General features: G+C 48.2%; 1 protein-coding gene across 1 annotated transcript; it reads right to left on the bottom strand.

Moving 5' to 3' along the window:
* Positions 1 to 218: 218 nt before the first annotated feature.
* LOC134618580 (uncharacterized) lies at positions 219 to 17,330 on the bottom strand. Its single transcript, XM_063464042.1, has 26 exons — positions 17,311 to 17,330; positions 16,728 to 16,855; positions 15,855 to 16,000; positions 15,564 to 15,717; positions 11,720 to 13,101; positions 9,675 to 9,821; positions 9,484 to 9,582; positions 9,129 to 9,390; positions 8,970 to 9,032; positions 8,757 to 8,860; positions 8,176 to 8,304; positions 7,379 to 7,486; positions 7,049 to 7,190; positions 6,337 to 6,810; positions 6,189 to 6,233; positions 6,026 to 6,105; positions 5,596 to 5,708; positions 5,332 to 5,515; positions 3,455 to 3,539; positions 3,220 to 3,365; positions 2,871 to 2,961; positions 2,604 to 2,752; positions 2,407 to 2,492; positions 1,810 to 1,879; positions 1,608 to 1,729; positions 219 to 1,466 (listed from the first exon to the last, which is right to left on the bottom strand). Exons 2-26 carry the CDS (start codon positions 16,840 to 16,842, stop codon positions 1,232 to 1,234), a joined length of 4,731 nt encoding a protein of 1,576 aa, XP_063320112.1. The 5' UTR covers positions 16,843 to 16,855; positions 17,311 to 17,330; the 3' UTR covers positions 219 to 1,231.
* Positions 17,331 to 21,997: the final 4,667 nt, after the last annotated feature.

The following is a 21,997-nucleotide window of genomic DNA, read 5'->3' as shown; positions in this document are numbered from 1 at the left end:
TTGTTTCTCAGGTGGGAGGGACTAAGATGCCAGGAGTCGAGGACGGGCACTTTGACAAATGAGACAGAAATGAGCACAGCTGCTTATGCTCTGTGAGCGTAGCGCCACCTACAGGCTGTAAGCTCCACTGCGGACAAAGACACAGACACTTCTTCAGAGTGAGATTTGATTTATGTTCTTTCATTGAAAATTAACAATTTTAAATAAAGTTACTTTAACATTTCATTAATCAAACGAAGAAAAAAGAACGGAGGTGATGATGTTTAACTGTGATTTAAACGCTCGAGCAACATTTGAACAGAAAAGTTTGTCACGTCGGCTCGGTCTCAAATCCCTGAGACTGAAGTCAGAGACGAGCTGAGGTCTTAACTGCAAACCAAACAATAATACAAATACAGTCAATATCCACAGATCAGTCCTGTGCGAAATATTAAGAACATACAGTGACGTGTGTCACGGTCGCACTCATAGTTTAACTGATTTACAGCAACAACAGTAGAATTAAGGATTGAGGCATAATTTAAGGAAAGCACCTGGTTACAGCTTCATTACAGAAGCACACAGTTCATCATCAACGAGCACCTCAGTAACAAAGGACGTCAGCCTTTGAGTCGTCACAATTTTATTGGAGGTAGAGTCTAAACACACCTGAGCACACACCTGAGCACACACAGGGTTCCACGGCCTGTGTTTGAGTTTGAAATGCATGACTTCATAGTTTTTAAAAAGGAGGAAAAAGGTGATAAATAAAGAGTCCTGAGCTCTGCTGATGCCAGAGTGTCGTACGCGCCGCTGTCTGGCACAGGTAACTGAAGACGCAGGTGTCAGATTCCTGCTCCCAGACACTGCAGAGGATCAACATGTTCAAGTGATCTTTTGCTCTGATTTATGTTTAAGTAAAAAAATCTGTTTTTCTCCTGGAAACAAGAAACATGATTAAAAATACTTTTTGTAATTATCCTTCACCACCAGGGGGCAGCGTGCTGACACACTTTCAGTACTTCCTTTCAGGCCTGTCCTCATGGCCTTAAACTTTTTCACAGGATTCAATAAAGCTTACGCTTACTCACTGCACCATCTTGTGGTATAAAGTGGTATTACCTGAAAATACACCTGGAATTAATTGAACCCAAATTTTAAAATGAATGAACCTGCAGAGGGCTCACTTTAACTGACACGTCAGCACTGTGTCGCTGATCAAATGACTACATCTGAACGGTAGCACCTCCTCCTAACCCGACAGCTGCTGCTCTGCAGAGGCACTGGAGGACTGTGAGGAGGAGGGGGAGGAGGAGGTGGTGGCAGCTGTGGTTAGAGGAGATAGGTCCTCACAGGTGAAGTAGTCCTTCAGGGGGGCCAAGAGGTGACGGACGACAGGGACACACCACGCCTTCCCGAGCACCTTCTGCCGCTGCTGCCGGTTCATGTCCCGCACATCGGTGTAATGTTTAGGGAACCCGAAGACTCTGCAGGGAGGAAGGAGGACACCTTTAATAATCCACCCATCTAACAGGACAACACTGCTCGTAGTTCAGATAAAAACTCAGTGGATCCACAGAAATCAGCCCACAGGCTGTTAGAGACGTTACAACCCTTCAGCCTGCTACCTTTCCAGCTCCGTGATCCAGAGTTTGTCCTCTTTGCCGTTGTAGAGGACGGGAAGCTTGTTGACATTTTTTCCTTGTTTCAGGGAGTTCGCATTGGTGGTGATTGTCCTCACCTTACACATCTGGAACAAAAGCATGAGAACGATCATGTGGCCGAGCAGCTGTGGACGGATCACAGCGAGGAGCAGACTCAGTCACTCACCGTGGCCTTTCTGCCCAGCTCCAAGCACTCCTGCAGGTCCAGCTTGTCGCTCTGGGTGGCTACGATGGGCCTGCGGGTGAAAAATAAAACTTTATTTAAAACGCTTATCCGGCAACGCATTTGAACTTTTTTTCCCCTTTTGGCCTTGGAGAATCTCAGTATTTTGCTCTTATTTTGAAAGTTTCGTTGCTGCTAACCGCCACAGCCCTTCCTGTCTGCTTGTGTCACTGTGGCCATCCCGGTTCGGTTCTGGAGAATTCGCGTCCGGAAGCCGGCTGAGCCGTTTGAGCTCGAGCAGGCGTCACTCGCAAAAGACAAACTTTTCCATCGGAAAACTTTTATCTTCCTGGAGTGAGGAAACTTGCGCTCACAGAGGATCACCTCACCAGGCGTTTCCCTCTAACGATCTTTGCTTCAGATTTAATCACAGCGATTCATTAAAAGCAGCAGCTGCCGTCCTCTGCAGCTCCGCCTCCAGCTCAGCACAAACCCCACGATTCATGGAGGCTGCACTTCCAAAGAGGAAACTCCACAAAAACATGAAATATCCGACTAATACTTTCCACTAATATTAAAAAGATGCTAAAGCTCGCGTACCTCCTCATTCCTGGGATGTTTCCCCAGAAGTAGCGAGCTCTGCGGGCCGGAGTTACGTGCATGGCGTCCACCATCACCGGGTTACACTGACGGAAAAACAAGACACAGTTTACACCTCGTCAGTTTAACTAAGGAAGCACACAGGAAGAGGAAGAGCAGAGGGTTATGGATCCAAACTGAAGTGAGCGCGTGCAGACCTCCAGGAAGCGGCAGATGCTGATTTTGTTGCAGGTGTTCATGGCGACCGTGTTCTCGTACAGCCAGAAGAACGGCCGCGGGTCGTCCTCTTTGGGCTTCAGCCACTGAAGGATGCGGTAGTAATCAAAGAAAAGCCTCCCGGTGCCCTCTGCAGGAGGGAAGAGGGAAGTGACACACGAACACCAACAACCAGCTCACCCACCGACACCATAAATAACATTTAGAACACTGACATCTGTGTGACAGGAGGAGCTTCACAAACCTACCGTAGAGGCCTTTCCTTAACGGGTTGACGATGGAGAGGTCGTTACAGGGGCTGCCGCCGATGAGCAGGTCAAAAGGACCCCACTGCTCGAGCTGGAGGAGCAAAGAAGCACAAAGACGTGGTGAGAAAAGGGGGCGGGGCTTCACCGCAGCACTTTCTATATTCTGACCCATCAAACACACTCAGTTAAATCTTCTGTCTCAGCTCAGAAAAACAAACTGGAGACGCCCTCTCAGTCTGTCCGCCATGTTGGTCTCCTGCTCGCACGGATACGTACCGCTGTGGAGACGCCAAAATAAAACACAGAGCCGGGTCCTCATTTGTGGAAAGAGGAATTACGAAGGACATACGCGTTCCTGAGTGATGTGCCGGACGTCTCCGATGTGGACGATCTTCCCGTCGTGGTTGACGGTGGCAACGGCGACCGAATCCTCGCAAACCTCAGAGGCGACGTATTTGTCTATTTTGATGCCCAGGACCTTGAGCACGTAGAAACCTGACGAGACGCGGAGAAAAGAAGGGTCTGTGTGGAAAAGCAGGAGCGTATGGCTGTTTCACAGGAGCAGAAGGGCAGGTAAAGCTTACCTGTGCCGATGCCGTCGAACAGCGACAGGACTCTGACGGGTCGGCGGAGGTTTGCAGGGATGGACGGGTAGACGCGGTGAGGCTCCTACAACAAGAAAAACTCAGCATCACACAAGAGCCGGCGTGATTTCTGACGAGACGACAGGAAGTCACACGTGACTCATAACACGGGGTGTGCTTATTTATTACGTTAGGTACTCGATGTTCTTGACGACGCGTCTCCTGATGTAAAAAAAGTGTAACCCTGAGTGGATCTGATGCAGACACCAACATAGTTTAAACTTCTACACAAACACATAAAACAACACAAAAGCACAGAACTCATCCTGATCCTGCTGGGAGTGATGGCTGCAGTTCACTACATGGCCACAGGGGTCACTAGCTGTTACAGAGGGCGGGGCGTCAGACTGAAAGGAGCTGTGGGCCGCTGCTGGCACTGTCCTCTCATTTTAGTGTTCAAGTAGTACAAAACAAACAAACAAGAAAACTCGCACAAATATATCTGAAAATGTTTTGTTTTTTTATTTCAAAACTGCAAACATGAGCACGCGTTTCCCTCCCTCTGAACTGAAGCCTTTCATTGAACCACCAAATAAACACACCGGTCCTCTCCGTCTGTCCTGATGCATTTTGTTCGTATGTAACAAAAACGTTTGTGACTGAGCTCAGCATGTTTGTACACTCTGCACTCCACAACAAACAAATCCTCCCTAACAGAAACGTCACCTTAAGGGACAAACTGTTATATTTCTACGGGCTGCGAGTTCGGACCCCTGCTCTAAGCAAACATTACTTTGATAACTGTCTGAAATAAAAATGAACTTTCTGCCACTATATGGAAGAAAGAATCTGCTGTGTGTGAGTACCTGAGAAAACCTTTGTGTGGGATTCAGAGAGCTACAGTTACCATTGTTAGAGTCAAGATTCAAGACGTTTATTGTCATGTACACCGCAAAACACAAACAGGGTTACGCAGAGTAATGAAACTCTTACTTTGCAGGTTCCCTTCACACAACTAAAAAGAAAGTCATAATAAGTAAAACTGCTTGTAGGTCTTGTAGCTTATTTGTGAGTGTAATCAGAATTTAAAGTGCAAGTAGCTGCACACATACAGCGTATGCAATATTATGTGGATATTTAAAGATATGTGCAAATTTACACTTATGGATAATTTGCAGGGGGCAAGAAGGTCCTGAGTTCAATTCCTCCATCAGGTCTTTCTGTGTGGAGTCTGCATGTTCTCCCGTGTTTGTGTGGGTTCTCTCCAGCTTCCTCCCACAGTCCACAGACATGCAGTTAGTGGGGATAGGCTAGTTGGAAACACTAAATCCCACCGTAGGTGTGAATGTGAGCGCGAATGGTTGTCTGTGTCTGTGTGTGCCCTGCGACGCACTGGCGTGTCCAGGGTGTACCCCGCCTCCTGCCTTAAGACAGCTGGGATAGGCTCCAGCGCACGCCGCAACCCTGAAAAGGTTACGCAGAAGCGAATGGATGGATAATTATAATTTTTTAGTAATGTTGTTAGTCCCCAAAGGAACTGCAATGATCAGATACCTTGGGGGAGTTTAAGTCCATCTTAAAGGAAGGAGAGAACAACTCTCAGTGTGATTGTTTTCAATGTCACTCTTCATTTGATCTGTTGTAGATTTTTCACGTGTTCATACAGGATATTTTATTTGTTTTAATGTTATATACTTATGTGGTACATGTATTTTGACTTTTGTTGCCATGATGGCAGGTCTCTCTTGGAAATTAGATCTCAATGAGATTTTACCTGGATAAATAAATAAAGCACTAATCAGCGGGGGCAGGTACAGGGCAGCACCTTTGAGGGCCTCCTGCACACAGATCTTTACAAAGGCTGGTGTTCCACTCACAAACTCCATGCCGCTGTCATTGGTGAAAAACTCCTGCACGCGGATGCTCCAGTCCTCTCTGGGGATCAGCGCTCTGTGGGGTCTGTGAGCCTGACACAGGTAGCAGATCCACGGGTCCTCCAGCTTCAGCGAATCAAACGTTCCCGGCCCGATGAGGATGTTCAGACAGTCCTCGCAGTAAGACCTGAAGACGGAGAACAGAGGTTAGGAACGGAGAACGGGCTCGTGCATGCGGCTGAAACACTGAAAGAAGCTGAGCGTAACCTGCAGCAGCCGTCGTTGCCACACAGCAGGACGTCCATCCCGTAGCAGCAGATGGTGCAGTAGGACTGATATCCATCGCCGTCGTAACGATATAAGGTTTCTGTGAAGTTATCCTGCAGGCACACAGACACCATCACAGCCAGCTGCTCAGAAGGAGCTTCAACGTTTTGAACAACAACAGAAACAAAGAAAAACATCTGCTCAGTTCTTTAAAAGCTCTGCAGGATTTCTGTTTCTGCATTAGGTCTACGCTGTAACCCGACACCACAAACTACAGCGGTGTCCATGCAGCTGTGCACCAAACATCTGCCAGCTGTGTTTGACAAATCTGGATTGAAGTGAAGCCGTGACTTTAAACAGCGCGTGCTGATGGATGCACGGGTCCTTCCTCACGTCTATCGTGGAGTCGAGCCTGAGAGCAGCTTCTCACCTTACACTTCAGGCACAGGCCGCCTTTAAACAGCGGGTGGAAGATCTCAATGTTGTCGGTCCCACAGCACAGACAGCACCCTGCAAACAGCACACGATCAAACACACGAGCTTGTACACTCAAAGATTCGAGGAATGCAGGTGAAGCAGCGCTGCACGCTCACCTTCGATGTCCAGCTTCATGTCCACGATCGTGCTGATGATCTTCTCTGAAAGGAGCAGTGAGAGTAAGAGTGAGCCATGTTCACACCTGCTCAGGTGAGCTGACAGTGGAGGCTAACAGCTGCATGACTAACAGTCGCCGAGCGTTACCTCTGTGCTTCTGGTCGGGCTGTGTGTAGGAGGCGGTCGGCTTGTTGACCTTGTTGTGGAATTTGGTGTAGATCTTCTTCTTGCTCGGCATCCAATCAGGCGACACGTCATCGTTCAGCTCGCTTCGCTTCTTATGAGCCTTCCTTCCTCTCCATCCCGTCTTACTCTTCCCCTTTCTCCATCCTCCTCGCCACTCCTCCTCCTCTTCCTCTTCCTCCTCCTCTTCCTCCTTCTTCCCCTGTCTCCCCGTCTTTGAGCCTCCTCCTCGAGGTTCCTTCTCCTTCCGTGCTTTGGGGCCGTGCTCCGCAGGATGACCTTCCTTTTTGTTTGCCGTTGCTGGCTTTGAGGCCTTCCCGATGGAGCTGCAGGACAGCCTCTTCAGGCGCACCTCCACATCTTTCAGGTTGGTGCTGGAGGAGTCAGGAGAAGAGGAGGCTTTATGGGGGAGCTTCTTCATCGCCCTCGACCTGCAGTCTGCAGAGGGAAATCAAACGTGTGATCAAAATACATCATAAATAAGACGGCGCACGACAGAAAACCTGGAAGTCCGTGATCGTCCTTTTTATCCTACTCTGAGCTCCTCCTGTACGACCCCTGACCCCGTCTCCATGACTGACACAGAAACAGGCGTTCACAGGTGAGCCACACCTTCACTCCGACTCAGTCAGGGCAGGTAGTAAAATGATTCTGCAGTAAGTATCAATGTTCTTACCGTTCTTTGGAGCGTTGGGCTGAAATCCCTCAGGCCCCGACGGCTGGAAGCCTCCCAACGCCCAGTCCAACATCTGCTTCAACAGCTCCTCTCTGCCCTTTGGAGGAGGAGAGAACTGCTTCTTACAGCGCCGAGCCGCCTCCTGGTGCAGAGGAAGGAGGACGCGTCACATACGAGCACGTTCCCATCGCAGCACACAGACTTTAGTTTAGCAAAACATATTTAAAATAACATGGACATGGCAGTGTTTTGGAATCCCAGGTTCTGTTCTTTACAAAACGAGTCCAGGACTCTTAAACTCCAGTGTTTCTCCTGTTTGAACAAACACACCTGCAGGGACAGGTAGACGGCCTCCTGGTAGGTGTTCAGGATGTTGAAGGAGTCGGCACAAAAGTTCTGGGTGAACGCAGCGAAAGGTTTGAGGTCCTGCAAACTGACCTGGGATCAGAGAGAAGGAAAACATTCATCCATCCACCGTCACAGGAGAAAAGCACAAATAAAGATTTTACTAATAATTTAAAGCAGAAGACAAAGAAACGACCGTTTGATCACGTCTGCAGAGGAAAGGACTCAAACTCAGGGCACGCGCACACACACACACAGACACACACAGACACACACACACACAGACACACACACCCTCCTCCCTCATATTTGACAGGAGGGTTCACTTCTCACTACAACTAACAGCAAATCATTTTTCTTCTAACATGACTGACAAAGCTCCTCTGTAACTGAAGGAAAAGGAGAGAGGGAGGAGGTGAAGCGGGACGTCAGGTGACTGTGTGTCAACAGCCGTGATTGGATGTCCTGAGAGGAGGAGCGAGGGACTCAAATGAGTAGAAAAAGGGGCCCAGGAAGCTCCAGGTTGGTACTTGCACTGTGATTGGCTCTGGGAGCACCAGAGGAGATGCTCACTGGTTGGATCTATGATCAGCTTTGTTCTGCTTGTTTCTGCTGTGTTACAGTATAAATCAGCAGGATTTGGCTCCCCGTTTTCCTTATCAGAGGAGGCCGGGTAGACCTGCACTACACTCTGGGTACGACTCACTGGATCAGAGTCTGGACTAAACAGAGAGCTGATCCACACTTCCTGGTTCCACAGATCGACAGCTTGTGCGACTCACCTGTGAGGACATCTTTTGTCCGTACCACTCCACCAGCGTCTTCCCTGGCTGTGGAGTTTCTCCTCTGCGCGGCAGGACGATGGCTGGCCACAGCGCGAAGCCCCCCACGTAACCCCAGACCAGCTCCCCCTTCAGGACAAAACACACACAGACACAGATGTGTTCACGCCAAACACTGTTAGTTTCTGTTGCCATAGCGACCAATGTGCGAGCAGGTGATTTCACAGTGAGCTAAACTGAGTCGACGCCAGCAAACACACTTTCCCGTCACTGCCTTCAACAAACGCACACCAAGTTTCACATTTTTGTAGAAGACGCTGCAAAATAAAAAACTGCCACACGGTGTGAAAGGGCTGAAACGCATCGTTTCATGTGACCGCCTCCTCCAAACTCAGCTTCTCTCCATTTGACTCAGTTTTCTGTTATTTGTTACCAATAAACTCAAACCGTCCCTGATTGAAAAGAAAAGTTTGTTACTTGGTTGTTAAACTGAAATTTTCTGCGGATGCGTCACACGACGGCTGCAGTGAGACAACACACATGAACATAGTAAATAAAGACAGTGGTGTGAAATGCCTTACAGGTGATTGTTCCCGCGCTGATGCTAGTCGGGTCGGCGTGGCTGCTGAATCCTCGTCATCGCTGCTCACGGCAAAAACAGACTTGGCCGGACGATTTCTGTGACCTGCAAACGAGACGAGAAGCCACTGAAGCAGCTCAGCGAACAAATACTGTCAAACAGAAATGGGTGTTAGCGTCGCTCGGCCCTTTCTTATTGCACTGGTGTTTCTTACTGTGCAGCTGCCTCGGTCTGTGAGGCCGACACATTCTGGAAGCTTCTGTAACATCCACCACATCTGGATAAAAACAGGACACGCAGTCAGACTGATTAACATCAATGAGGCGTCACAACAACTTCGTGTCAGAGCAGGAAACTCCGGCGTCAGTCCTACCAGAGGAGTTTTCTGTGTCGCCCGACTCCTCCGTGCTGCTGTATTTCCTGGAACGCACAGGTGGGCTGGATTTGGGCCAGTCGCTGTCCTCCGATGAGCTCAGTTTATCCACTTCCTGTTTCCTCTCATTATCATAAGCTGTCTGGTGACGGACGGGTATCTTCCTCCTGCGGTCGTTGGGACTTCTCGCCCACGTCCCCGGTTCAGGTAAAACTTTGGAGGCTTCTTGGCTGTCAGGAAAAGTCTTGGGGATGTTCGACACCTTGGGATTAAAGCAAAGACAGAAAAAAAGGGAAACTGTTTATGCCTTCCCACCTGGGTCGTGTGGTCCACTCACATGGCTTTGACCTCTCACCTTAGCAAACACCTGAGTCCGGTGCAGCGAGCTCGGCAGGGCCAGGAGGGTCAAAATGAGCCTGTGCAGCATCGAGCCGGGGCTGACTTCACTCACCATCTGCAAACAGACACGTGTTGTCTCGGCTCACACACAGAGCTTTAATCCAGTAACCAGACGTGTGGACGTTCAGGCCACGCTGGTGCTCTCACCTTTGCCCAGGAAGTAGCTTCTCCGCTTCTCGTCGCGTGAATCAAACTGAGGTAGTCGTCCTGAAGGTGATCAGCTTCTGAAGAGGCGGGGTCACACAGACGCAGCTCTACCGCCATCTCTGACAGCACGCTGCTGGATAGCTTATTCTGAGGACGGCATGTTGCATTGCAGAGTCATTAGCAGCAGATACAGACGGCATCTTATGTCTTATTAGAAGAACACAGCGTAACAAAGTGACCTTTAAAGGCCTGAAAGTGCACAAATCCTACAGACAGCAGCTCATAATGGCAGCCAGGACCGAGCCGAGTCTCTGGATCAGAGCATCTGGCTAATCGACCTACAGCACACATGTACTGAAATCTGGATCCTGGAAACTCTCTCTCTCCCTCTCTCTCTTTTGGGAACTGGCGCCCTGGTTATCGTCGCCGCCCTCAGGTGTAAACGTCCCACAGAGTGGAACAGGCCTACAGTTAAACTGAGTTTTTCCTGAATAGAAAAATCTTGCAGCCACCAAAGAGTCAGAGCTGAAGGAAAATGGGCAGCACTGTAATACAAATACACTGCGTTCCAAATGATTATGCAAATTGTGTTTAAGTGGCATAAAGATTAAATAAGTTGTTAGTCAATTAAACCCATGGATGGGATTGTGTCTCAGGGCTCTTTGGATCACTGAAATCAATCTCGGACACCTGTGATCATTAGTGTGCCAGGTGAGCCCATTTAAGGAAAAACTACTAAAGAAGGATGTTCCACATCATTAAGCAGACCAGCATTTTCAAGCAATATGGGAAAGAAAAAGGATCTCTGCTGCTGAAAAGCATGAAACAGTGGAATACCATGGATAAGGAATGAAAACTTAAGCGTGATCACCATAACGTTAGGAGATTTGTGTCTGAGTCAGAGCACACATGGGTTCGTGCAGACAAAGGCACAATGATGAAGGTTTCTGCCAGACAAATACATCAGGTTAAGAGAGCAGCTGCTAAAAGGCCGTCACAAAGCAGCAAACACATATTTGAAGCTGCTGGTGCCTCTGGAGCCTCGTAAATGCCAAAGTGTAGGATCCTCCAAAGACCTGTAGTTGTGCATAAACCTTCTATTCGGCCGCCCCTAACCAATGCTCACAAGCAGAAACGGCTGCAGTGGGCCCAGAACTACATGAAGACTAGTTTTGAAACAGTCTTGTTCACTGATGAGTGCAGCGCAACCCTGGATGGTCCAGATGGATGCAGTGGTGGATGGTTGGTGGATGGCCACCATGTCCCAACAAGGCTGCGACATCGGCAGGGAGGTGGTGGAGTCATGTTTTGAGCCAGAATCACAGGGAGAGAGCTGGTCGGCCCCTTTAGGCTCCCTGATGGTGTGAAAATGAGCTCTGCAAAGGATGTGGAGTGTCTGACTGACACTTTCTTCCATGGTAGAAGGAGAAGAACTGTGCCTTATGCAACACAACCATCTTCATGCAAGTCCATGAAGCATGCTCATGCTGCAAGGAACAGCTTGCAGCATGAGCATGCTTCATGGACTGCTATCACCATAAAAGGAGAGAAACTCATGGTGTGGCCCCCGTTCTTCCCTGACCTCAATCCTATTGAGAACCTTTGAAGCATCCTCAAGCCAAAGATGTGTGAGGGTGGGAGGCCGTTCACATCCAAACATGTGACTTTAAGTTTTCTATTTTTGAAAATCGTACTGTTTTCATTGGGAGGTTTGTGCAGTAACATTTGAATTATACTCCAGTGGTTGATGACTCGAAAATGATGCTGACTGCCATTTGAATCGACTGTTCAGGAAAATCAGAGACAATCATGTGCATAATAATTTGGTGTATATCAAACCAGCTTTGATTTCACACACTCGAAGGTGATTCATGATAAAGTAAAACGCAGATTTGTGTCAGACACAAGGAATCCCGACTATGAGCCGGGAAAATCCTGCTGCAGCCGCTTTTCTTAGACTACAAGTTGGCCGGGAATCAAACCAGCGACCTTCGGTTTACCAGGCCTGCTCTGCCTCCAGCAGCATACAAACAAAGACGTCTTACGCTGACTGTGTGAGGGTCTTTCTGGACGAGGGTGATGTTCCTCAGCGCCGAGTCTCCGAGCTGCTCGGGAACGCTCTCGACCACGCTCCGCAGCGCCGCCTGGTAAAACACCCGCGCGTCCTTCATGAAGTCCGCCCTCTCCTTGTCGTCCAGATCCACGGCCGGGGTGGCCCGCAGGAAGTTTTTGACTCGAGCGCCCACTTTCACCTCGGCTGCGGGCAGCAGCTTCGCCTCGCTGCTGAGCAGCTTCACGTCTCGCCTCCTGAGAAAGTCATCGAGGGCGGCCGGCTGCAGGACCCTCGCCGCGTACGAGTGAAGCAGCACGAGCGTGAGCTGCAGCTCCACTCCGACATTCGCAGAGCCATACTGCTGCAGCTCCTGGAGCGCCCGGAGCGGCTCCAGCGCGTAGGCGAGGAACAGGAAGTGTAGCTCGACTTTCGGATCGGTCAGCTGGACGCTGATTCGCTGGGTGCTGATGCGCTCGGCGTCCACGGCCAGCGCCTCAAGTTTAAAATACTCCACCAAATCAGTCCAGCAGCCCGCCATCTTCTGCACGGCGTGGATGAAGAACAAGCACTGCGAGGAGACGGGGCGGGACAGGTTGTGGTGCTCCACGTTTGCAAACAGCTCCTTCAGGCTGTTGTTGACGGAGGCGCAGGTGGAGTAGTGACGGTGGATGTCTTTCACCAGGTCGACCACGTGACTGAAGGACGTGAGGAGTCCGGCCTGGCACGCTCGTCCCGCCATCCTGGGAAGGCCGCAGAGCGATACCAAGCTGGGGCTGAAAAGCCGGAGCTGGGCTTCAAACCTCCGGCTCACCTGTGGGGGCGGAGCATCACAGTAAAACACAGCCAGGTTGGAGAGAGGAAGGCCAGCCTCCGTCAGCGCCTTCATCAGAAGGTCTGAATCTGACTCCGGGGCTCCAACTGCCGAATCCACGCTCAGCTGCAGCGCAAGCAGCGGCCTCACCACGCTCGCACCCGAGCACCTGTCGAAGTAGCCAATCAGGACTATGCTCGTCCTCCGGCCCCCGCCCAGCTCCACCCCGACGTACAGGTACAGGCAGTATGGTGTGCTGTGGAGCGCGTTGATGATTTGGCCGGTCGGCGTCAGGTCCATGTCATCGCGGCAGTATCGTTTACTGAAGCGCAGCAAAACATCGCCCTCGTCCACCAAGGAGTCTGTTGGCTCCGCCTCCTTCACCTGCTCAGGCCGAACACACTCGTCTATGTTTGTTACCGACTCCATCGTCAGGTCCACCACATCGTCCTCGTCGTCGGAGATCAGCGAGATTACATCATTTGCTTTTTCTTCCTCTATGGTTTTACTGTCTGTCGTCACGGTGACGGCGAGTTTCTGATTCGGCAGGAGAAATGCACCACCTGCAACGGGGGGGGGGGGGGGGGGGGGGGGGGGGGGGGGGGGGAGGAGAGAGCGAGCGTTAGGCGACAGCTTTGAAGTGAAGGTTCACATATTAAACTTCTGGCTTTAAAACGAGCAGCAAAGCATAAAAACGTTCAACGTTTCCAGTCGTGCTGACGATCTGTACCGTGTGGACGATAGAAAAGTGTCTATCGTGCCATTTGTCTTCTATCATTTCCAACCTAATTTTATAAACTACTACATAAAATATATCATTAAATAGCCTGTGGCAAATTTATTAGTGTTGTCTTGACACTATACAGACTCTAACTTTATGCAAAGTATAAAAAAATGATATTTTTCGCAAAGAAACTTGTAGTTTTGCGACATGGTGCTGCTTTACGTGCACCCAGATATGCGTCATGCTTTACGGTAGTGATACTGAAATATCGATTCTTCCGATACCAGTCGTTTATGTTCTAGAATCGATTCTCATATTAAAATATCGATATTTTAGTACTTTGGGGTAAATTTGTAGTTTTTCATTAACAGGAACACAGTGGAAAGAAACTATATCATTCGGATTGTCTACATTGGAAGGAACTACTTCCTCTTCCGCCTTCCATAGTCATGTGTGAAATATGGCTGTATAAATGTGGCAGCCCCTGGCGTGCACACTCACAACAATGGCTGAGCGTAAACAGAGTCATGCATGGACGTATTTTACCTCCACAAACAGCCAAGACGCGGTTTGCGATACATGTGGCAAGACAGTGAGGTGTTGTGGCAACAGCACTGACCTCGCCAAACACCTCAGAGTAAATCATATCACAGAATATGACGAGCGTATGTTGGGGTGAGCTGAAGAGGAGGAGAGGGACAGGTGCTGCTAGGGCGAGACAGACGTCTGTCGCAGAGTCCTTTAGTGCTGCAGACAGGCAACATGCTCAAATGGCACACAACTTCATTTTTTTATTTCTATATGATAATTCTGCATTATTAAGTGATAAGAACAAGTAATCTGATGTCCTGTAATCATTATGAAGCTATATTATTACAATTACATAATGCAATTATATATTGTATTATGAAATACAATGAAACATTAAGTTTTTGTACAGAGTATCAGTATCGGATCAGTATCGTTGATACCACCATGAATTTTACTTGGTATCGGATCAGAAAGGAAATCAGTGGTATCGTACATCACTAGTTTACGGTAACTCAAAACGATGGACGTGCGACAGGTTGCAGTTTCATGCCCGGACATGCACCAGGCAGAGACAGCTGCACCGGCAGCCCAAGAAGAAGCACTTTTACCAAAAGAGGGGGTACGTCTGTGATTTGGTTACATTTTGGGTTCAACAGCACCAACACGGAGCAGAAGACGCCCATTTGCAAGCTACGCTATAAAACTATTCCCGCGCCCGATGGCAACACAACAAATCTCTTCTATCACCTACAGAAGGCCCACGAAGAAGAATACTCAAGAATCCAGAGAATCCGAGCTAAACCAAGTTGTGGAACGACGGGAGCAAGTTGGGAAAGAAAAACTATACCAGCTGAAGATACAGCAGTCTTTCACACAAGGGCCTTATGAGAAAACGTCCCAGCGCCATAAACAAACCACAGGAGCCGTCTCGCGTTACACTTGTAAAGGCATGGCCCCTGTTTATGTAGTTGAGAAGGACAGCTTTCGTGACCTCGTCAAAGTCCTTGATCCGAGGTACGTTAGGCCCGGCCGTGAGCACTTCAGTAAAGTCGAGTCGCCTCGCTTATATGACGCGTGCCGGGCCAAAGTAGAGAAGGATGTTTGCGGTGTCGTGCATTATGCCGTGGCTGCTGACCTGTGGACGAGCAGAGATACGCAGCCCTACATGAGCGTAACCGTCCATTTCACTAACAAAGACTCTGCGCTCGCTGTTTACAGACTGCGGACTTTCCAGAAGACCGCACTGGAGTCATGTTAGCCCGAGGTATGAGTCTGCCATCGCTACATATTTAACGTGCACAAAGTACACTATGTGCATATGTACGTGCATGTAGTACTAATATATATATATTAGTTTTACTAGCATGTATGATATGCATGTTAGTAAAACAAATGTTTTCGGCAGAAAAATTTGAAACTGTTGTGCACTTTAAAAAGTTCATTTTAAATGTATGATTTTGAAAACAAAGTGAAGGCCACAGCTGTTTTCATTTGATATTTTTATACTGATGCACTAAAATGTACGTTTCTCATTTGTGACAGTTCCTTTAAATGTCTCTTCAAAATAAAGTTGGACAAAAGTGAGCACCGAAATTTTTCAAACTTTTCAGAGAATAACTGGAAACACTGTGGTATATCGTGATATATATATCGTTATCGTGATATAAAATAATTCATATCGTGATAAATATTTTTTCAATATCGCCCAGCACTAGTTTCCAGCATCGGTTTCCCTGAACACACGCTGTGTGACAGCTGTGGGAGACACACCTAAGTCAGCAGGAACCAGGCTCTGTCCTCCTCTGGCTTCCAAGGCGTTGTACTCCCTGCCATCATTGTTCTCGTCGAAGAAGATCTTGAACCACTGGAGGAAGGTCAGAGCCACGGCAGAGTTCCTCTTCATCAGCGACTCGATGGGGATGTGCTGGGCAGAGCAACAGAGGATCTTTAGGTGCGTGTTTCTATCAAAGAACGAGCGCCAAGTCATCCTGCTGTTTCTAACACAGGTGTGCAGCGAGCACTCGCTTTAATGCCGGGACCTGAAAACGCAGCAACACTCACTCTGATCACTCCGGCCTTCCTGAAAGCAGCCTGCAGTAAGGTGAAGTTGTGCAGAGAGTGCATGATGGTGTCGCACTGGAACTGGACCCTGGAGAGGTCCAAGGAGCCGGGAAACAGCCAGTCCATCAGCTGGCAATAAGCCGCACCTGGATACAAACAGAGCAGGAAGTATTACACATCATGTATGTTATTAACATGGCTTTAACTTTACACTGATCAAACTGGCTTTTCCTCGTTGCCTGTCATATGTTTCCTGTTCCTGTTGCAGGGACAGATGACCCGAGTTTCTAATGATGAGCCCAGTGTAGGATCAGGAAAACCCTGTAAGCCACACACACACAGGTTTTTCCTGTGCTCTCCTTCCTGCTCTGTGTAAATATCATCTTATTTATGGTTTTCTTTTCACAACATGCTCCATGAGGCACACCTGCTCAGTAAGAAATGATAGCAAGAAAGCTGGGCCACCGTCCACGAACACAGTAGTCCTTTTTAAGAGTCCTCGTCAGAGGGACAGCTCAGAGTCAGAGGCTGAAGATGAAGCCGCCAAGCAGGAGGAAAAGAGGAAGACCTCAGGGGAGGTTCATGGATGTAGTGAAGGAGGACAGGCAGAGGGTTGGTATTACAGAGGAGGTGGAGGCAGATCATCCACTGTGGAGACCCCTAAAGGGAGCAGCTGGAAGAAAAGAGTCCAAGGAAAGGAGGAAAGAATAGGAGTGATGTGCGAGCGCCTGTTGGTTTCTGTTAGCAGCCCAGCTGCTGCACTCTGGTTCAACCACAGATGGGCTCAGGAGGACGGAGAACTCCACGTGAGAAGTAAGGCGGAGGCTGTTAGCAATGTACCAGCATCAGCCATGCCTGTTAAAACACACCCACCTGTGCATGCCTGCTCCACCTTGGTGAAGCTCGTCTGTAAGGTTTCGTTTAGCCACGCCAGCAGCTCGTAGCGGTTATACAAAAACGTCCCGTTCAGGGTCACATGCACCGCCATCTCCGAAAGGCACCTGCACACACATCACAATGTTTTTAAAATCATACATGGTAAATGGCCTGTATTTGTATAGCGCTTTACTTAGTCCCTAAGGACCCCAAAGCGCTTTACACGTTCAGTCATCCACCCATTCACACACTGGTGATGGCAGCTACATTGTAGCCACAGCCACCCTGGGGTGCACTGACAGAGGCGAGGCTGCCGGACACTGACACTGAACGCTGCAGCCCTGCACAGACTGGCGACCTGGCCAGGCTCTACCCCGCCTTTAGCCCCATGATAGGCTCCGGCTGGAGGGATGATACATGAGGCAAAACAAATATTACTGAGGCACGCATTACACAAGAGCCTGATAAAGTCAGAGTGACATTTACACACGTAAGAACACTCATATAGTAATATTTTCCTGTAAGCACCCAAAACAAGCCCACGTGTTTGCACAAATGTCTGTCCAGAAGTTTTACTGACAGTGTGAAAGAGCTCGATCTCCCTCTGCAGACCTCCGTCACAGCGTCACGGACACCGGGTTCACACAGTGCTGCTTCAGGGGCTGACTTCTTCCTCTGTAACGACTTCTCCGTGAAAGCGTTGCATTTAGGGTCCCATTAAAATGTCGTTTACCTCACATTCAATCTATAGAATGGAAACGAACGGAATGAACACGAGCGCATTCTAGGCGAAGTTGGAATTCCCGAGTTTCCAGCCGGAATCTTAAACTGTAACGTCCCCTCAAGTCTAATTTCAAACTCGGCGCAGCCCTGCCTACCCCGAGTTAACGATCATGGCTGCGTTTACGTGCAAAAACAAAAACACTTCGTTGTATTGCTAAAGACGCAATCTTGCGACAGACAAAACCTTAACACCGGGACGCACGCATCGGAAATTCCAAAGTTACCGGAACGCAGCAGACGTTCACAGTGGCCTCTACACCAATCAGAGCAGAGCGGGGGTTATTCTAGCCAATAGAATCAATGGAAGCGGCACCGATGCGCTCTTAAATTTGTTTCCGGAAACTAACACGTGGGGCTGCCGTCGGAATAAAAACAATCTGATCTCAGATCAGCTGGAGTCGTGGTGGCATGTGTGATAAAGTACGGCTAACAATACAACAGGAACTACGGCAGTTAACGCCAATAACACCGCTACCGTTTATAAATTGTCTCCGAGTTTAAGCGGTCATTCCGTGGTCAGCTACTTTCCCCACTTTCATTCAGCTGACTTTACTCTGAGATCCCAAAAAGATGATTCTGTTCATCTGGACGTTTTCAGTGGGAAAAACGTTTCGTCACACATCCAAGTGCCAGCAGGTTTCCAACCTTAGAAACAGTACCTTTGCACAATGCCTTAAACTAGCCCACTGAACGAACAATGGGCTGTGAGGTCAGCTACATGATCATCATCTACACAGAGACCTTAATAACACACGCGAGCTATCCGCATTAGCTCGCGACGCTGACTTACAACATCAGTACAAGTTTACAGCAAAGTCACAAACGGCCTGTGCGCTCCCAACGGTTTATTCTAGAAGAAATGTACAGTTTTAGTTTAAAATCATGGTGAAACCTTTAGCGAATTCATACAACAGGCGGCTAACAAACATGGTGGACTTACCTTCTCTGCTCAGCTCGCTCTGACCGATTCAAATACCAAAGAAGTCAGCCTCGACGACCCCCAAAACCCACCCAGCCCTCTGCCGGGGGAAAAAAAAAGCGGGTGTTTGACCAAGTCACTCAATTTAAAAACAGCCAGAAGTGTGAATAAAATAAAGGCCCACGCCCTTTAACACCACAGGGGTCGAACTTTAACTTTAAATACCAGCTAGCCAAACTCTTTGGTTATGTTAATGTCGCTGTTACTGAAACATCCGGAGCTACAGCTGCTAGCTGCAGTTAGCTTTAGCTCCTAGCGTCACACTAGGCGACATCGGAGTTAGCAGATTTTCCGGTTGGCTGTTCCGACAGCGCTGCTCCACGTAAACTAGAAAACATAGCTTTTATTTAAGCTAACCGTTTACACTATTTAAGACAGAGTAGTACAGTTGTAGAGCTCTACGGAGAAACCCCAACAATCAGCACTTTGGCGACAGTGGGAAGGAAAAACCTTTAACAGGAAGAAACCTCCGGCAGAGCCAGGCTCAGGAAGGGAGGAAAAAAGACACGCTGTGGATGAGAGCCAGAGAGTGATTAATAATTCATAATTAAATGCACAGTGGTGTATAAACACATAGTATGTTATTTTATCTTATTCTATTCTATTGTATTTCTTCATTTTTGCTGTTTGTAACTTTGTACTGTCCACTTTCTGCTGTGACCCAACAAATTTCCCACGTGTAGGAGTAATAAAGGTTTATCTTATCTTAAAAGGGGTGAGAGAAGGATAAATACTCAGTGCATCATGGGACTCAGCCTACACTTTTGCAGCATAGCTAAGGGAGGATTCAGGGTCACCTGATCCAGCCCTGACTACATGCTTTAGCCAAAAGGAAAGTTTGAAGAAAGGAAGGAGATAAAAGAAAAGGATAGGGAAGGAACAGGGAGAAGACAGGAGAAGGAAAGAGGAAAATACAATCAGTGGGTAGAGGAGAAAACAGGGAGCATGGGAAGAGTACAAGGAGTGAAATTAAAAAAGTGTGTGCTTCCTCTCGAGAGCATGGAATAATCCCCAGGCCACACTGCAAAGAAGAGTGAGTGGGAGCTAGCTCATAGTGGCTATGCCTCCAGAAGGAAGCAGTACCTCCCTGAGGCAGCAGAGCAAGAACTGGCTGCGATGCTGAAGGCCATGGCGCAGAGGGGGTCCCCTCTTACCAAGAGAGAGGTTCAACAGCATCACAAAATAATATTAAGGGCTTCTCCCAAAAGGTTGGCTGAGTAGGATACTATTGGTTAAAAAATTTCTCTAAGCACCACGCAGGGCTTGGCATACGAAAGCATGAATTGCCCTCAGCTGCAAGGGCCGCACCACTGAACTAGCAGGTGGTCAGTCAGTGGTTTCCAGGCTATGACAACCTGCTCTGCACTCCCAGCCTTGAGGGCATGCCTTCCCATATGTATGGAACTGCGACGAGTCTGGTCCACAAGACCAGTACTCCTTAACCAAGGTGCTTGGAGTGGTTCGCCAACCATGTCTGGAGGTCTGCGCAGGTGAGAAAGGTGAAACTACCACCTGCATGGCAGCCTTCAATGCAGAATGCATTTTCAGTCAAACTATGATTATGTTTAAAGGGAAGCGACTACGATGTGAGTGGCTCCAACAGTGCCCTGAGAATGTTACTGTTCAGGTCTCAGATAATGGCTGGATTAATGCTGATGTCTTCCTGGAATGGGCTCAGTTGTTTGTTCAGTCATTACCTAAGGATGATGCCAGAGATCTAGATGGACTTGCAGACCCCAGACACCACCATCACCAGCAATCAGATCCCAGACACCACCAGCACAACCAAGCAGACCCCAGACACCACCAGCACCAACAAGCAGACCCCAGACACCAATCAGACCCCAGACACCACCATCACCAGCAATCAGATCCCAGACACCACCAGCACCAACAAGCAGACCCCAGACACCACCAGCACAACCAAGCAGACCCCAGACACCACCAGCACCAACAAGCAGACCCCAGACACCAATCAGATCCCAAACACCACCAGAACCAACAATCAGATCCCAGACACCACCAGCTCCAGCACCAACATCCAGACCCTAAAATCCCTCAGCCCCATTCATCCCCCTGCAGCGGTATCTGAGGTGCCCTCAACCTTTACATTCTTGGATGGTTGGATCTGAAGAAATAACAGTCAACTTTGAATGTGTTCCTGAGATAGAGATGGTCTTCAACCTGTTCACACCAAAGGAAGAGCCATCAACCTGAACTTGTATTACATTCAGTGATCTGTGTGCCCAGCCAAAACAACAGAGGACTGTCAGAAAGAGGGCCAAGCCTCTGTCATTTGTCTTCACAAGCGATGGACACGTAGACTACGTTTCCACCAAGGCAGTGCAAACTAAAAAGATAGAAAGACCAGAAGAAGCAAAGGTGCAAAGAAGGATGGCGTGCCCTGCAAAGCATGTAAGGCAGTCTATGGAGACAAAAGTGACCCAAAGGCCAGTGAGGAGTGGATCAGCTGTGGGAACTGCAGCGCCTGGTTCCATGAGACGTGTGGAGAAGAAAGTGGCATCTATGCTGACGATGGATTCTTCTGTAAAGACTGTCTCTAAAATAGAACATACAGTTCTTATGAAAATGTTGTAATAATGAACTAATTCTAGTTATTTTTAATGCCAGTGTTTTTATTCATGAATTATTAAATCAACACTTGAATGTGTTCATATTTGTTAAAATGAGCTGACTGATAAAGTGGCCCACTTTACCCTAAAACACTGCTCATCTCAAAAATGTTTCAAAAGCTATAGGACCTGAATAATTATAATTTATGAAATTAAGTCAAGGTTTACATATTGAAAACAATTCATATTAACAACAAAAACACAATTCAGTCTCACTCGGTGCTTATTTTGCAGTTTACCAAATTTGCCAAAAAATACGAAATTTGCCAAAAAGTTTCCCAGTTTAACTGATTTCACCCTGGAGATAGTGTCTGTCTCCTGAATCCAAACTGGAAGCTGGTTCCACAGAAGAGGGGCCTGAAAACTGAAGGCTCTGCCTCCCATTCTACTTTTAAATACTCTAGGAACAACAAGTAAGCCTGCAGTGTGAGAGCGAAGTGCTCTAATAGGGTGATATGGTACTACAAGGTCATTAAGATAAGATGGGGCCTGATTATTTAAGACCTTGTATGTGAGGAGCAGGATTTTGAATTCTGGATTTAACAGGAAGCCAATGAAGGGAAGCCAATACAGGAGAAATATATTGCAGCATTTTGGATCAAATAAAGTTTTTTTTAGGGAATTTTATAATGATAATAATAGTAATCAGTTACAGTAGTCCAGCCTAGAGTAATCAAGTCATGAAATAGTTTTTCAGTGTCACTAATTGCTTCCTTGGCTCAGTAGTTAGAGTCTCAGATGGTCTCACCACCTCTGACCTCAGATCGGTTTTTGCCCTCGCACCGTGACCAATTTTGGCGTGGAAGATGATGTCAGCGTTTCAACCACCTTTGGTTCCTTCAGGTTCTCAGAAGTTGTGGTTTTAGTGGACT

The sequence above is a fragment of the Pelmatolapia mariae genome, linkage group LG20 (assembly GCF_036321145.2).
Source record: "Pelmatolapia mariae isolate MD_Pm_ZW linkage group LG20, Pm_UMD_F_2, whole genome shotgun sequence".
Classification (NCBI taxonomy): Eukaryota; Metazoa; Chordata; class Actinopteri; order Cichliformes; family Cichlidae; genus Pelmatolapia; species Pelmatolapia mariae.
The sequence above is the reverse complement of the archived record's forward strand: the minus strand, read 5'-3'. Positions and strand labels throughout refer to the sequence as shown.

Excerpts from the sequence above, each read along its gene's own strand:
- LOC134618580 (XM_063464042.1), bottom strand. The coding sequence starts at position 16,842 with ATGGCGGTGCATGTGACCCTGAACGGGACGTTTTTGTATAACCGCTAC. Across the intron at positions 13,102-15,563 it reads CCTGGTTCCTGCTGACTTAG|GTGGTGCATTTCTCCTGCCG; the intron begins GTGTGTCTCCCA and ends CCCCCGTTGCAG. Across the intron at positions 7,191-7,378 it reads CCGTCTACCTGTCCCTGCAG|GAGGCGGCTCGGCGCTGTAA; the intron begins GTGTGTTTGTTC and ends CCTCTGCACCAG.